We start from the raw sequence: 18,020 nt of genomic DNA on the forward strand, positions 1-18,020 counted from the left end.
TAATTTTTCCTGTTATCTAAAATAATAATTTGTAGAATTTCGTGAAAAAAGAAAAGCAATATAGGACTATAAATATACACGACAGAACTGTAACATAACTTACTCGAAGCTGTCTAAGTGCTCAGTGCTAAAAAAGTTTTGTGTCTGAAAGTATGAATCCTGAGAAAAAAATTGCAGAACTGAGAAAAATTATTTTGTAACGAATACTTTAGAACTGGTGGAATCAGTATATGTGCAGTATATTACTATTTATAAAATAGTGAAATTATGCAAAAGCACATGCTAGTAGTTATCCAAACGTGACATCTTCACAAGATAGACATGCAATATAATGCATGCATCCAACTTCACGTGAAGTGTAATATAAAACGCTAATAAAAATTGGTATTACAGTTCTGTTGGAATAAATACAGAATATTAGAAAGAATTACGTACACCTAAAAAAGCGTAAAATTTAAAGGAAGCCTCCGTTAATAAATTATAGCTAAAATATTATTCGCTACAAATTATAGTAGCATATTAAAATGGCGGAAAAATGGTGAAAGGTCTTTTTTTTTTATGAAAATTCCAATTTAAATGTTCCAGTTATATAAATGCTATTTTCACAATTTAAGGAAAGAAACAATCGATTTATGCAAAATTGCAAATAGATGATAACGTTATAATTATTATTATAGGAACTGAATAACACTAACCCACCTTAGGGTATTTATAGAGAACAGATGTGATGCGCATTTGGACGAAAATTAATAGTAAAACTTGAAAATATATGTAACAATTATTGAAATAGGTACATAAAGTATCTAAATAAAACATTATTTTCCAATGCGACTATTGAATCGTTCACACTATGAAAACAGTACAAACATTTTTTGTGATTAAAAATGTAGTAACTTTATTATACATAGATAGCAAGCTCTTCGGACTTAAACAAGATTGAGAATTTTTAAGAAATATAAGATAAATATATTTTATGGGAAAGCAATTACTCAAAAACGTGCCTTGACGAGAAGTAGAAAAGTTTAAAACGAAAAACAAATAAAAGAATCATACAAATATTTTCTGAAACGAATGTTAGGGTACGAAAAAATAGTTGCACTACAAATTATTCACAAAGTATAAAAATACTGTCTTTGTATCGTTTTTTCAAAAAAATACATTATGACTGATAATGTTATCACGAATGACGGTGTATGTTTTCTTATACGTAATTTTTATTGTTGTAAATATTGGAATGACAAAAAGTAACATATGGAATAATGTTTCTTGACATGATCATTAATCTTTTGTTTGCAGAAATGGTTTGTATGACTTTGTAGTATCTCGTAGTTTTGTCACGGAGTGTACATTTCGCGTGTTTCGTCGTCTACTCGCTCCTATGGCTCCGTGCTGATTGGTCGATTACATTAATTATCGGCCATTAATGATGGCGGACTATGCATTACATCGGAAAATAGTATTTGACTTTGTTTATCGATTTTACAATGCTCTTTTAACGCCTTGTACATATGCGATTTAAAACAAACAATAGCTATTAATAACTACAGTGAATGGCCAAATTATTATACTCAAGAGATTTCTATTTAAAAGCTTCTTTCTGAATGTGACAAATGCAATTTTAATTAATTTAACAATGATATTTGTACTTGATACTTTAAAATAAAAGACGGGGATACGTTAAGTATCCTATGTTTCGGGCCTCCATTGGTGGTTGATCGAAAATCTAGACTTCAATTTAAGCGATATAGACATATCAACGATTTCAGATATTCATATTCTAGAATAAAAAGCAGATGTGAATATACACGATTCATTAAAAAAGTTCCAAAACTAATTTTGTACAAAATCTACAATTAACTCTATTTGTTATCCGACGACGGAACTATGTAGTATCATTTCTTAGTTACAAATATAATAGTTAAGATTTCAGTGATGTAACTTGGTTTAATGATCAGCTGTGTTCGTTTGAAATAGATGTTTCTGTTAGTGCGTCACAATTTTTGCGATGCAGTATATTATAGTGCATCATTAGAATAAAAATATATGTTCTATTCGATCAGTTAAAGTTACAAAACATGGAGTTCTTGTTTTAGTACAAAAGTTTGGCCATTCATAGGCTGTTTCCATTTTTTACAGTCAAATATTATTAACATGTTCTATTCATAACAATTAGAAAAGAATATTGTGCCACCAGAGTGTTTGAAATACTTTATTGAAGAGGTATAACGGAATGGCCATAAATTGTTTCGTTGTTCAATATACGGGATATTTCGGTTTTATATGCATGTATAATTTTACTAATATATTCTATAAATAAAAATAAGAAAAAATTTTTATACATGTGTAACATATATCTAAACATTGAATGTACAATTACAAAAAATATGAAAAAGAATATAAAAATCGACAGTTATTCACATGCATATAATATTTTTGTATTGTATTTTTATTTATTGAGCATGTTGATAATGTTTGGCGTTAAACAAATCGTACATTGTATACAATGGGTAGTTCACAAAAAATAGAATATCTGCACTGCAGTGCAGAACTGTAGCACCACCTATATTTTTAGTAGATTCTGACTTTGACAATACATAAAAATCATCCATATGAAATTGAGGGGTATAGCGAACAATGAACTTCAGTAAAAATTTGTTGATATTATTTTATTATATAAGAAAATATAACATGAAAATTGATTTTTCATCGTTGCATAACTATAGCACCATATGAATAAATGTCAAATATATACGCATAAATATGATTTTAATAACTTGTAGGGCTTCCTTGTTTTGTTATAAGTTGGAAAATTCTATCTGGCATGCTCTCGATGAGTTTCTGAAACATTCGTTAGCTAATTTCACTACATGCTCTTAGTATTGCGTTTTTTGGTTCTAAAATTTTTTCATACTGTCAATTTTCGACATAAACTTTTCGGACTATAATGGCCCATATATTTTCCATCGGGTTTTGGTCTGGTGAACGTGCTGGCCATTTAATAATATCAATTTTGTTTCGTTCCAACCATGATACTGTTTTCCGACTGGTGTGTACAGGAGCGTTGGCGTGTTGGAAAGTTCAATTAATTGCATCATGTTCGTTTATAAAAGGTAACAAGTTGTCTGATAAAATTGTGGTGTACTCATCACTACCCATCTTTTTCAATGGAAAAGCCAATTGCATCATGCCATCAATGCAAAAGGCACCTCAAACTATAACACTTCCTCCGCCAAAATTTCTTTTTGAAAAGTATTGCGGTTCTTTTCGGAGATCTCGCCAATATGAATTATAGCCGTCGGGACCATCAAGCTTAAACATTTATTCATCCGAAAATATAACCTTATTATCAATGATGGAAGTTTAAGTAAATTGGTGTAAAAAGATTTTGACATCTAAGGTTAACTCACGCTTTTCTAGTCCCGATGCATATTCGCTCGAGCCTCACTTCATTACGCCGTGGTAGAAGCTTTGGTGCAGATTTTAATTTCTGTCTCGCCATGTTGGGATTACTTTTCAAAACTTGACGTACTGTCCACCGTAAAATATTTAAGTTGAGTTCCTTTTTAATTTGATTACAGCTGTTTTGGTTGTTACTGGCTGCTTTTACAATTGCTCGCTCGGTACGGAAACTCAATTTTTTCTTTAGACTGCCCTTCTTATTATTGCCATAATTAACGGAATTATTTAACCCTTAAGTGCATAGGTAACAAAAAATTCCGTAAATGCATAAGTGGGGTCCCTAATGGACCCCAGATTAAAATGTACTTAATTGAGAAAACAGAGGAATGACATCTAAGGATCTTTATTGTAGAAGTAAAAACAAGTATTTTAATCCAAACATATAATCGGAAAGTCATAACAGAAAACAAAATTTCCAACCTTTCGCTTAGACCTTACGCAGTCTATCCCTGTCATAAATCGTTCAAAGGCAAAATAGCACAGGCTAATTACCCCCAACGACCCTCCAAAATACGTTGACGCTAACATATGTGTACAATGAGATAGTAAATATTAGGAACATGAATGCATATATGAGGTCCATTGAGGACCCCACTTACCTAATTCCATGCTAACTTTGATTATAGCATCATTTTATATCTGTAAACACATTGAACATAACATAAATATAGACAGAAGCAAATAGCTGAACTTTCAGTTCACAAATGGCGCGGCTAAAAATGTTTACACAAAAAATGCAACACTGGGATCCTTTGCGGACCCCACTCATGCATTTAAGGGTTAAGAAAATCAAAATGATTTTATGTAAGCGCCCTAGCCTGCGGGCAATTTCCCGAACACTAATTTTATCCTCCTTAAACGTCAAAATTTTACCCTTCTCCTCTTCGGCCAAATATCTACCACGTGGCATTGCTCAACAAAGAGTATTGCCAAATTTTAATTTGTATTTTAATAAAGAATGTAATTATTTAGCTTCGGTGAGTTTGTAGTTGGACCGGATGGAGATAAATTAATTTAATAACATTGGTGCTATAATTACGCAACAAGCCAAAATCACATTTTCGATTATATCATTTCTAATAGAAAAACAACTTCAATGAGACTTAATGTAAAATTTATTGCAACCCATACCATTTCATCTCTTACAATTGACTTTTTACATTTTCACTCTGAATTACAGAACAACTATAAAAGTAAGTACGTGGTGCCATTAGGTATGAAAATAGAAGAAAATATTAGAAAAAATGAGTTATCTGCCTGTTGTCGTTTGTGAAGTAATTTACAGAAAGATAATTGGATTACAGTCATTAAAGATCATTGATAATTTTTAAATAGCGAAACATTTTTTTAACTTCATAGTGTGAAAGCAGATATCAAGACAATTTTAATGATGTAATATACTATAACCTTGAAATGACCTTGAACTAAACCAAGTAGATTTTGTTCATTTGATTAACGAAAATTTAATTTCTCAAGTCATTAACTCTCAGAACGTGTATCCCGTTAACGAAAGGTAATCTCTAAGCGTTCATAAACATGGTTATCAGCAAACTGCAGGTACGTATGCCGAGTCAGTTATTGTTATCGAATTATTGCGAGAGTATTAATTTATCGATAACCGCTTAACGATGCGTTGCTCAAAGGAAGCGAAGATCGGTCTCCAATATTCCCATTTATAATGAAGTCGTCTATCTACTTATTTAAATGTAGTTAAAAAGTTTCGCAGAACAGGAAGTGCAGCAAATAAGAGATCTACGAAAGTGCGAATTACAATGAATTAAGGAAATGCACTTTATGTTCTTGCTGCAGTAAATGTAAATCTTTGCGTCAGCACTAAAGAGCTCGCTCAATAAAATGGAACTAGTAAATCAAATATCGTGCGAATATTGCAATTACATAAATTGCCTGTACTACATATCGCTTCATGAAAGATATTTTGAAAATCACATAAATTTTTGTTAGTAAAATTTCCGAAAAATTAAAAATGATAGATTGTTAAAGCATTATTTACTGATTACGCCCGTTCTACAAATCATAGTGAAATTAATTTACTACATATGCATTACTGGAGTAATGTGAATTCACGATGATTATGATAAGATTATGATAATAAATGACGATCCAGGACTATCAACATTAAGTTCTGAATTTTTAATAATAATTGCGCCTTTTCTTACTCTTGGCGTAGTAAACGCGAAAATCTACTTAAGTTAAATTTGAAAGGTGTCTTCTGACACCACTTGGCAGAAATAGTGTCAAAGATGGTACCATTACGATCGCTATCCGACTCATTCGTCACGTGCCGTAAGAGAATTTTTGAATAATAAATTCCTAAATCCCCGGATACGACGTAACGGACGCTTGCCAGCTCGTCCACACGATTTAACATCTCTTTTTATGTGATCAGTCAGCTGCACCAAAGAACATGCAAGAAAGAATACTTAGATCTTGTAGGTCAATTCCAATAGAAAGAATTGAAGTGTTTAAATGCTTGCGTTACTTTTCAAGATCAATATTTTGAAAATTTAATTTAATTAAAATAAACTAATTGTATATTTTGAAGACATTGCTTTATTATAAATTTCTTAGTTTAAAGTCATATGATGATCATACTGTATCACATCAGTGAACTCGTCTTAAGATTTAATACTCTGAAGTTAGAAATATATGGTGCCATTTGGAACTCATCAATGACCCTCGAAAAACTTTGAAAACGACAATAGTCAGAATGTCTTTTATATCGTTATGTTTGCCTAAAATATATACATGTAAATATACAGACAGATGGAGATATTGTGCAAGTGAATGTAGCGGGTGAGTTACCTAACGTTTGCACTTCGAATATCTTTATTTTTAAAGGCACGTCAAATGTCTTAAAGACAAAATTGAATGGTTCCATGGCACTTACATATTAGGAAAGATGTTTATTTTTTTATCATCCTTTTTAGAGATATCAGGATCACTTTCATTTTTTGAAACGTAACTACTATTTCTTAACACTTACAATGATAGATCTTCTTATTAGGAATACGGGGACTGTATTCAACATCGTTCAAAATCACAGGCGGAAAAAATATATAAAACATAAATATGCAAGCAAATCCTTTAGCATATTAAGATTAATAGAAATAGGAAAAGGTAATATTGATGAGATGAATATTAATTCAAAAGGATACCAATTACAAAGTATTTTTTCTTACTAAACTAACGTTTATTATTACAATATAATAGATTATTAATATAAGCAAAATGAAAATGATTTCAACCTGAATTAAAATAAGTGTTTAGACTCCGGCTCGTCAGAGACGTCTTGAAGCTCGACTTCTCAATCTCGAAGCTGTGTTGCACTAGATACTCGAAGTAATATCTCGTATTGAATGTTGACAGATGAAGAAAGAAAATGTGAAATAGGTTGAACAGAAAGACCGTTCTTCCTCTGTGAAGTGGTTACGTCGTTAATTTTATGACCACTTCGAAATTCGGAACGAACTCGGAGCAACTCGGAGATACTCGAAACGTTCCCAGTTTTCGGAACACGGTTTGGACAAGTCATATTGTTATTTCTGATCATCAGTGTATTTTTTGTATCTATTAAAAAAAGTCGCAAACAACTCAGCTTCAATTTGATTAATTCTCTGTGGAATTGAAACGACCAAAAATGTTATTAAAAGTATTATTTATATTATACTTATATAATTACTAAGAATATTGAATATTACATACTTCTTTTTAGTTACAGTAACTCAAGTTTAAGAAATGAAATCACCTTCCGTACTTTGACTTTTTGAAAGCTAAGGGAACAGTTATAACTATACATGTTTCAATGGCTTTTAACACGTTAATAAAAATTGTTGACACCGATAAAAGATTTTCAGAAACGTTTGAAGAATGCTACAAGCGGACAACTTTACCCCAAATTTAGGGTAACTGGCAAAAAATAGAATTTTAGCCTTCACTAATGAGACAGCTATGCACTATGTATATACATCGTCTTTTTGTTATTTATAGAAACGCTACATTTTTTCAAATAAACTGGTGCAACTTATTAAAACATTCTTGCAAATTAGTTGACTCAGCAATTTATTCTAACATTTTTCGATTTGCAAGAATCTACTGTGAAATTAAATGAATTGCAATGTTTTGTTGTTTCCTTGTAAATGTTAAAAATTCTCAGTTTTATATCATTTTTCTCAAAACTCTTTCTTTTGGATAAAAAATGCATTTTAATTATTATTTTTTTTTATTAGTATTGTTAATAAGAATTCAGAAATGTAATATTTTGCAAGACTGAAATATTCAAAATATTCAAAATATCATCTTCTGGATTATTCTCAAATTTCATGAATCTGTTTCATTTAAAGATAAACTTGTTCAATTATTATCTATCAAATAATTGTCAAATGGTCAAATTATTATCTGACATCATAAACATCGTTAAACATTAGAGATATATTATTACTTTCATCTATATTGTATATATGTTACATGAAATATAAATGAATCATTGTTTTATTATTTGAAGCTGTGCGCTTAAAATCAGTTATTCATTCACCTACAAATATGTGCAATACAGAATATACGCAAAAAGTTAACATAATTATTGCAATGAAACAAACAAAATGCACAAAGTTAAAATAGAAAAAAAGAAATAATCATTTTAGTTTCATTCATTGCTGTATACTCGATATGCTTCGATGTACGCAAGTAACACGTTTCTCCAAGATGGAACCACCTCGGGATGATTCACCTGACTTCTAGCGTTTCAAATTATTTAACGAGAGCTATGCTGTTCACAGATATCAGGGCTACACGCAGTGGTGGTGTGTCTATTGTTGGGTGCAGTGGTACTGGTTGTTGGTTTAGTCCAACTTGCCCCGGGTGCAACAACCACCGACCATAGACTTGCTCTCCTCGTAGCGGGCACTATTTTGCTTCTCTTAGGTAAGCTGTTTTTTCTTAGTTTATGAAACTGCACGAACTTTTAAAATTTTGTCTCTACATTTAATGTTAACTGAATGAATATTCATAAGATATTATTTTTGGTAGGTAAGATTATTGTGTTATTTTGTGCATGGTCTTAGTAAAGTATCTAACAAGCGTATGTGTACTGTATACATTATATGTTGTTGTATATTGTCGTAAATTTTATACGCTGTCGTATAAAATTTAATTAACGATGTAGAGTGAAATTTAACTTAGAATTACTACTAATACAAGTGCTTAATTACGTTGTTTGCAATATTTTATCCTCTATGGCTCATAATATTAGATAACTGATTTTTATAGATTTAAAGAAAATTGTTGTTTGCTTTGCTCAATGACAAGTATATGTCGTAATTTAAATTGAATTAATAATATTTTAGTAGTTGTTAGGTGTAATTACACCTTCTTTATACTTTTAAACTTTTACTTCTCATACAGACGCCTTAACGAACCAGCACATTTTTATTTTTTCCAATGCTTTTTTACATTCTTAAATGGCGCCACAGATACCCTTCCTCTCGCATACGTTAACATAGAAAAGCATATCTCTGACAAAATTGATTTGTAAATCACCGTCAATATTTGAATAATTATTGAAATTAAAGACAACAATAATATGTTCTAAAACGGACAAAAATAATGTGTCCTATAAACAAATAAAATTAAATAAAATAAATAAATAAAATTAACAAAATAATAGAAATGAATAACAATTACATTTTACGCAGACCTTAGAACTGGTAAATGCACGGTGTTTTATATATGACACCAGGCAAAAGTCTGGCTATTTTTTCAGTTTTTTCTAGTCGGCTATAACAACAAGATGTGGGGAAAAGATCGTCCTCGCGAGTAACGCAAGGGCCCACGCAAAATGTCCGATCAAGCCTGACCCCTCGAGGGCCGCGAACCTTTTAATGTAAATTTATTACTGTAACCGTTAGAACTAAATAATAAAATTTACCTGGTTACCGCATTAAAGTAAGTTGTATGTATAGCATTTGAAAATTACGAAATTTTAACAACATACAACTTTTCTACAAATGAATGCTTACATGCAAAATCATTATATTTAGTCTATTACTGAACAAGTGGCAGAGAATAATAGATAGTTGAATGCTATCAATTTATACAGAAAAGGTTAACGACGTAGACATTTATTTAATTAAGTAAGGGTTTTCCGAGGACAGTAAAGCTTCACCCCTGAACTTCATCTATTAATTGAATAAATATCTGCGTGGTTGATTGATATTTTCGATCGATAGAGTATGTGCATCGCACTTAAAACTGAATAGCGTTGTTAGTCACGTTAAAGGTTTCAATTAATAAAGTTCATAAAATATAATCGTAATCATTTATTATTTTAACCAAACTAAAAATTGGGTTCTAAAATAAAGATAAAATTTGATCTTATGAATATTATAATGTTTAAATAATATTCAAATCATGTGAGACATGTGTCATCATCTTTTCTGATATTTTTTTCTCTATTTTGAAAATAGAATAAAAACAAGACTTGTGAGAAAATTTTATTACACTACGCGATAGGGTAGAAGATTCGCAATCAGACCATAAAAATTTAGAACCACTTATTCATTATTGCAAATCGAAATATGCACAACATTATGTACTTAATTCTAAAATGGAAATCATTACAGTACATCACATATGTTCGTTTGTGCTGCGCAACAAATTAAAGTGGTCTGTATGAATAATCCCTCTGGTCAAGAAGCATTCTTAATCTCTTTTTAAAAAGTAAAAAGAAATTTTACGTAATTATCATAAGATTTCCTCTCCGTTACAATCTGAACTTGATGCAATAGAAATTAAAAAAAAAATGTTTGAACACTCGTCGTTTAAGGGTAAGAGCTTAAAACCCTTAAACCATGAAACTTTTCACTTTAAGCATAAAAATTAAGTGTAATAAAATGAAACTTTAAAACATTTGTAACATCCCTGGAGAAGAGTTTTTCTTTCCAACATGGCAATTTTATATTCGGAACAATTACCTACCAATAGTTTAGTTACCGACAGTATTAAACTATTACCGACATATATCAAACTTATGTATTTAATTTAATTTTAATTACCAATGTATTTATATTTTTAATTTTAATAATTATTTTATGTTTCTAATTTAAACGGAGTAATATTTTTCATTGAATCAATCAAAAGCTAAGTTAATTTATTTCAAAACAAAATTAATGTATTATTTTATAGCCATTGTAATAAATGTATAGTTTCGTATGGAAAATTCTGCAATGCTATGTGTTTACGTGCCGCGAAGCTCGCCCCGAATTTCCTGGAATTCTCGCGTAGTCTTAGAGAAGGATAGAAATACATTTTACAATTGCGATATTATTAATTATCAAAAACCATTAATTAAACAAATCAGTCAATATATATCAAGCGTACTAATATTATGCTATCCGGAAATAGAGTCAGATGTTAGTTTATTGCAGTATATATTGTAAATTATAATATTGTTCAATGGAATGTTCTAGAAGCATCGTATGCTTATACATTTAGCTCCGATTTGTATAGAAGTCGTGCACAGCGTATAGAAAGAGATAGAAAATGCAATTTCATTAAAACACTATTAAATTACTATTTTTATATCAGAAATGTAAACCATAATGTAGAATGCGATATTTATAATGTAATTAAACCGTTCGTTTGTACAATTAATGTTTAATTACGAATTTATAAGACAATTATATATTTCGACGTTATGGGGGTTTTCCGAGAATTCGCCAGGCTGGCGAGTATAAAAGGCCGAGCGGAGCTCGCCAAAATCGCAGAACAGTTTTCGAAGTCGAGCCAGCTAGAAGTCTTCAGATAAGTATAACCGGAACAGTTTTCGCTGTCAAGAGCCGCAACGATTCTTAATACTTGACTGGTAAAGCGGGTATACGCCATTTGGATACTTGGTCGTGGGTCGTTTTAGTAGCTAGCTAACGCAGGCTCCCCATTCAAACGGTCTCGTATCTGAAACTCCGCTAGGAGAGTGCTATATTTGGCGCCAAGAAAGGCTAAGATATCGAAAGGATAGCTCTCAGCTACTCATATTTGATTTTACATCGGATTGCTAACGCGCCATCAGATTCTCGGAGCTCACTCTGGGTCGTTTCGTAGCTAGCTAACGCAGGCTCCCCATTTGAGCGGCTTGGTCTCTGAAGCCCGTGTCTTTTGGGTGGCAGTTCAGCAATCACGATTTTATAATTAGAATCAATTGATTTGCTACCCTGTTGAACTTATACTGTTCACCCTTTTCCTGTATCGTTGGGTCGTTCTAGTAGCTAGCTAACGCAGGCTCCCCAATTAAGCGATCTGGTTTTGGCTGTCAGTGTTCGTTTTGACAAAAAGGCTCATGGACAATTAGTTGTCGAGTCAGATTAAAAGAGTAACTGTTCCGAGGAAATAATTCATTTAGATTCAAACAAATTTTGAACTTGAATTAGTAAAAGAATATTGTTCTGTCATTAGCGTAATCTCAGTAGTCGACTACACCGCGTTAGATATCAGATAAAATCATTAATCTGTCTAACTTTGCGAAAGCGTATTTAGGTACACTTAGAGAATCACACTTAGGTCGTGTTCCTCGCTGCGGTAGACTATAACGCGCTAATATTATTAATTTCATAAAAGAATAATTCATTATATATACTACAAACGTACTAATCAAGATAAACTTTGTAATTGCGATAGCGTTCGAAACCGAGAATCAAATCCTATAGAAAACCGAATTCAGTTAATAAAAGCGAAGTTAGCTTCATCCGAAATCAGACTTAGGTACGATATAATATAAAGAATTAACTAACGAGAATCAGATTTAGTTAGATTCACAATTACCTATTACGTATTGTTTAATTTGCCAAGTTCTATTATTTCTATTATTAATATCATATAAAAATCTATTTAGTTTCTTTTGATCAAACCAGTATACTTTTCATATTTTGTTGTTATTTGTTACTTGTTATTTGTTAAATTCATCATCTTCGTTATTTTATTGAATAAACCTTATTGTTGAAAGATATTGACCTGCGCATTTCACTCCTTAACCGCACACCACACGAATCCCACAATCTTTATATTTAGTTATTTTCCAAAACGAGTCGTTCAGTTGGTAAAAGCCGCTCTTTACCTTACTAGCGCTAGTAACTATCTGAATCTAGGTTCCAGAGTCGTTACACATTTGTCAACCAGTATTAAAAAATAAATATCGTTTGCAAGATTCAATAACAGAATAAAATATTCATAAAATTCGCGTATTTTATTTTTGGAGAAAAGATAATATCAATAATCAAACTTACTTTTTGTAATTATTGGAATATTAATAAAACTGTGGTTTAAACTAGAATGTTAGAAGTGGTAAAATTTTACAGTCAATTAATTCTTGAAGTCTGGCTCGTTGAATAACTGGTTTTCTTCGCATTTTTGCCGCCAAAATGCACGTGAAAGTGTAGTTAAGATGACTTTTCCGATACTTCAACTTTGATCACCACAAAAGCCGTCTTAAAACCATCTCCTGTATCAGATTTACCTCTGCAAAATTTCATGAAAAAATATTCAGTAGTTTTTGCGTGATGACTCGACAAGTATAAAATTAACAAATAATAATAAATGATACATATTTTAATCCATCACTTATTGCGCGGAAGTCACAACATGAATTAAGATGATCTTCTGCGAAGCGAGGTATGAAATATGAAACGATGTTGATCAATACGGAACATCTTAAAAAGAAATTTGTCATTTCCAGAGCCTTCATAGATTAATCACGTTACTTCGAGCTATTCATTCAACGTAACTCAATTACTGTCACTTAGTGCCGTGGCTGGAATAAAAATCGTGGCGATTGTTTGGTTTATGTAAGAAGAAAATCTTGTAGGGATGTCTTGTTTTCTCGGAAGCTTCATCCATCGCTTTCGTTTGTAAATTGACATATTACATAACATGTTAAAAATTTATCACGTCGTAGACACAATCATTCAGATTTTTCAATAAACAATTGGTTGTATTTACTTGGAAATTATTTACTTTTTGCAGAATATTTCTTATTTATTTTTCATGTTTAATTTTCTAAATTCTTAAATAAGTGTTTCAAATTATTGTATTGTGGACAGAATTCCAAGTTTTCGTATTTTTAGGTATAATTTGAAATCAAATTTTTGAACTATTTTCATACTGTTAAAGTACGGTATAATTTATAGCGGGGACTAAGGGTTTCCGTGACGAAAAACAGTTTCTCTTGGGACTCTTAGTTTCGCTTTGGGTCCTACTTTCACCCACCCTGGCTTTCGTCTTCCCCTTCCATAGGGGAAGCACGCTAAGGGCGCACTGGAAGGGAAGGTCAGAAGGAAAAGAATATTTTTCAGTTCGGCAATTCAGTAAAAATAGTCAACCAGATTAGTTAGTTCAGACAATACAGATAGATTGTAGTAAAAACTCCACGCACACACAACTGCACATCCATACACGATACCATACACTAAGACAAACAATAGTATTCCAAGAATAAGCTTGGATTTCATTTTTTCCCAATTCAGCTATTGAGTGGTCCTTCGTGCATTAGACGGCACTACTGTGCAGTACCTTAGAAGCATTACAGCTCTTTTACACATACATTATGTACGTATATAGAATATGGTATATCGAATTATTTTTTGTGCATTATGTTGTATCTGTTACAAAAAAAGCAGTATTTATAAAATGACCAATGATCTCGCTTTAGGGAGGATAGTCTTTTTGTAAGTTCCTCTCTCAAAAAGTGTCCTCCGACACGTCTTCTTTTTCGATATTTTTGAAGATTAATCTTTAAATTTCCATATTCGATGACGAACCAATACATCTCGAGTGATCTGATGCATTTGTATTTGACATGACCATTCAACAATTTATTTATTCGTGTTCAATTTACAGTCCTGGCACGAATGCAGTAGTTGAAAGAATTTTTTCAATTGTTAATGATTTTTGGGTAAGTGAGAGATCGAGACTGAATATTGATACTCTAGCTGCAGCGCTGGCCGTAAAATTCAACATGGAGGATATTTCTTGTTCAGATATTTTTAATACATTGTTAGAAGATGATATATTGAAAAATATTAATTTAATGAAAAAGGACACGTTTAAATAACAATTAATAAGCATTAAGTATAATTGCAATATAAAATGTTATAAATGTTTTTATTATGCATTTAACATATAGTGTATTATTATTGCAAGGAATAAAAAGTTTTTACAATTATTTTTTCTTGAATTTATTTGTGTCCTTTTCATTGTAGAAAAGTTTTAAAATTACCTTAGTACTTACAAAAAATAACTAGATTTATCGAATTTATTATTATCATAATAATTGTAAATTTATTATTGTCATAATGATAAATGTTACGGAAAAATAGGACAAGCTGTTAGTAAAAATCCTTGAAATACATACTCGTTTACCATTTTCCTGCATACTTTTCTTGCAAAATGTTCATACATGTCCTTATTTCTACTTTATGGCGTTTGTTGCGAGATTTATCCTATTACTAGAAGGCCGGAAGCAATAAATGTTGTCCCATACATATATTCGGATTTTGTACACTGAACATGACATGAAGTTTCAAGGGCACTTATTAATATCCGATGATGTCTGGGCCGTATAGTCGAACCTTGGTTATCTAAACTAATATGGAAGCAAACTAGTTTCAGATCAGAGTATTTAATTGAATTTATAACGAAATAAGTGACTATTCAAATAAATAACTTAGAAGAATTAAATTCATAAACATGTAATAACACGAATGGAAGTAAAACCATTTTTAAGCTTTTATGTATGTAATACATATATTTTTCTAATTACACTGTTCGACAGTATTATTATTACTATTATTTACATTTTTTTATTACTTTTCATAATTTAATGTAAAATATGGCTCGATTTATGAATCTACTGTTTTGCACAAACAAATACATTTTTCAACATTCTAATTTATTAAAAATAATTTAAGTAATTTTGTAAAATATCTTTTAAAATATTTATGCCACAACTTTTTTCCATGTGCTGAATAATTAAAATTGAATGAAATCGAAACCAAACCGTTATCAGTATTGCGTTTCTTCCTCACGTAAGCCACGCCAATAACGGTTTGACTCATCAAGATAATCTAAATGAAATTTTTTCTCATGAAAAAAACAGCATAAAGAAACAAATTTCTATTCATGAAATGTATGTCTTTCACGAAAAAATATGAATTTTTCTTCAATTTCTATCCACGTTTATTTTAGCAAATGAGAATCTTGCGTTCTTCTTTGCGTTTTTCAATCTTCATGTATTAATTTTGTTCTCACAATACAGTAATTTTAACCAGATAACTGTGGCGATCTTTTTGCAAAGCGCGCACCAGTGTGTGTCACGATAATCAAGCGATGACGAGTTAGCTCTCAAGAATATATGAAACCATTTCAAATCATTTACACTTTTTATTTGTTTATTTCATTTCGTGTTGACTTCTAAACATTTTAAACATATTACAATTTACGAGTATAATTTAGTTTTCGCCAAAATTACAATTTGATATTCAAATTGTAACAAAATTTTACGCATGACGGATATAGTCGTCAAGACACAAAATTCTGCCACATCTCCGTGACGGATATAGTCGTCAAACACGCTTAACTGGTTAAAATCCATCTGTCAATAATATTTGTTAAAACATTCGATTCGTTTCTTATTACAATCAATGATTTAGTTGAATAGAAAGTCGCTCGAAGGACTCTTCGTTAGTTTCGAGGAGGCAACTTCGATCGATCTGGTCGTTCCTTTTTAATATAATTACGTCTTTCAGTAACGAAGTCTGCAACTGCGCTTCTATAATAACCAATCTTTTCACAATGTAACCATAGCCTCTACTTTCAATACGGAGAATGTCAACCGTCGCAGTTTTCGTTTCAGAAAACTCTTTTCATCATAATATTTTGTTTATCCTCTTTATACGATACAGTTATCTTTTAAGGATGCCAAATAAAATATACGATGAAAAAAGAAGTTGAACAATGGTATTATTGTTATTTTTATAAAAATAATTGGTATATTATTGAAACGTTTGAATCTGCATACTTTCACTTTTAATCACTTCAGCAATGATACTATTTTTGCGTAATCACGTGAAACTATTTTTATACGTACATATATTAAAATTAGTTATTTAAAATTCTGTTATATCTTTTACCAATTTGATGATACTTCCCTAAACGGTAGGTGATTTTACATAAAAAAATAACTGAAAAAATATAGAATATAATTTAGTACATTTAGCCTTAATTTCCAGAAAGTTGAATACAAAAATTTTTAATGTAACAATGATTGGTTTTGTTAATGTAACAGTTAAAGATTAGTATAAATTAACGAGTAAAACTATTAATATCCGTAAAATGCATTATTAGTTAATCGGTTGACTTCAAAGACAGTTGACTAAAGCTTTCTTACTCATTGTCAGTACAATGTGTTATATGTACTATATGTATAAATATTGAATGCTTTTTTTGACCATATAAATTTGTGTACGCTACCCTGTACTACTTACCGGCTGACGTATTACTGATGATGGTAACTATGTTACCGATATCGCGCGATTTGTTTGTTCACGACCAGGGTTAACCGTCGCGCTTGCACCCGTCGCTCTCGCATCTGAGCGCGCGCTATTCTCGCGCTCTGATTGGTCAGTGTTTTTCATTAATAATTCAAAAACTAAGCTTTAACCAGCATTTTGGTAAAGGAAAAAGTTGTTCAGAATCACCCCAGCTACCACCCCCTAAAATTATGCCCAGCAGCAGCAGAACACCCTGTATAAGTCAAAAATACTCAGGCGCCTAACGTATTAAATAAAATAATATGACATCATGTTAACAATAACAGAAATATGAAAAATGTATATATATGTAGTATCAGAAATTGCAATACGAATAAATAATTAGCAAATAATATTGAATTATATAATTTTATCCCTTGACAAATTAAATTATATTCAATACTGCATAATTCAGATATTGCACAATTGATATAAAGAAACGCTCAGCAGTTATCAAATAACGCAATGAAATGCAACGTTCAATCATTGCCAGATTATAAATAAAATCACTTGACAATAAATAAATTATAATTGAAAATTTTGCTATATGACAATCAAAGAACGTTGTATAATGAAATATGAGGATAGATTAATAACCAGCTGTTTAATTCGGAACAGATAATTATTAATTTGGCTACTACGACTAATAATTATTAATTTCACGCTACTCAGAACAACGAGCTTTGGAAATCACCTTGCTATATAGAGAGCTTTGTGAACTACTAGCTCATTAAAATTAGAGCGAACTCCGAGAATCTGGTGGTCGAAACAAAAACTTGATGAAATATACGTGAATATACATAAATATAGAGTCACATTAATATTCAGATTCTGTAACACTCCTATAATTATTATATACAAAAAGGAATGATTTATATATTACACTGCTTACTTCGCAATAACATGAATTATTGTAGGTCGAAAATATATAAACAATTTATTTTTAGCGAAGGTGAAGTGGAGAAAGTT

General features: G+C 31.0%; 1 protein-coding gene across 2 annotated transcripts in view; it reads left to right on the forward strand.

Annotated features, from left to right (window-relative positions):
• The window catches only part of LOC100878605 (uncharacterized), a 352,447-nt gene that overhangs the window by 299,795 nt on the left and 34,632 nt on the right, over positions 1 to 18,020 (forward strand). For both annotated transcript variants that reach the window (XM_076530211.1, XM_076530210.1), the window contains one exon: positions 8,256 to 8,400. In XM_076530211.1, coding sequence (XP_076386326.1) covers positions 8,256 to 8,400 — 145 coding nt within the window. The remainder of the gene's footprint in view (positions 1 to 8,255; positions 8,401 to 18,020) is intronic.

The sequence above is a fragment of the Megachile rotundata genome, chromosome 3, assembly GCF_050947335.1.
Source record: "Megachile rotundata isolate GNS110a chromosome 3, iyMegRotu1, whole genome shotgun sequence".
Lineage (NCBI taxonomy): Eukaryota > Metazoa > Arthropoda > Insecta > Hymenoptera > Megachilidae > Megachile > Megachile rotundata.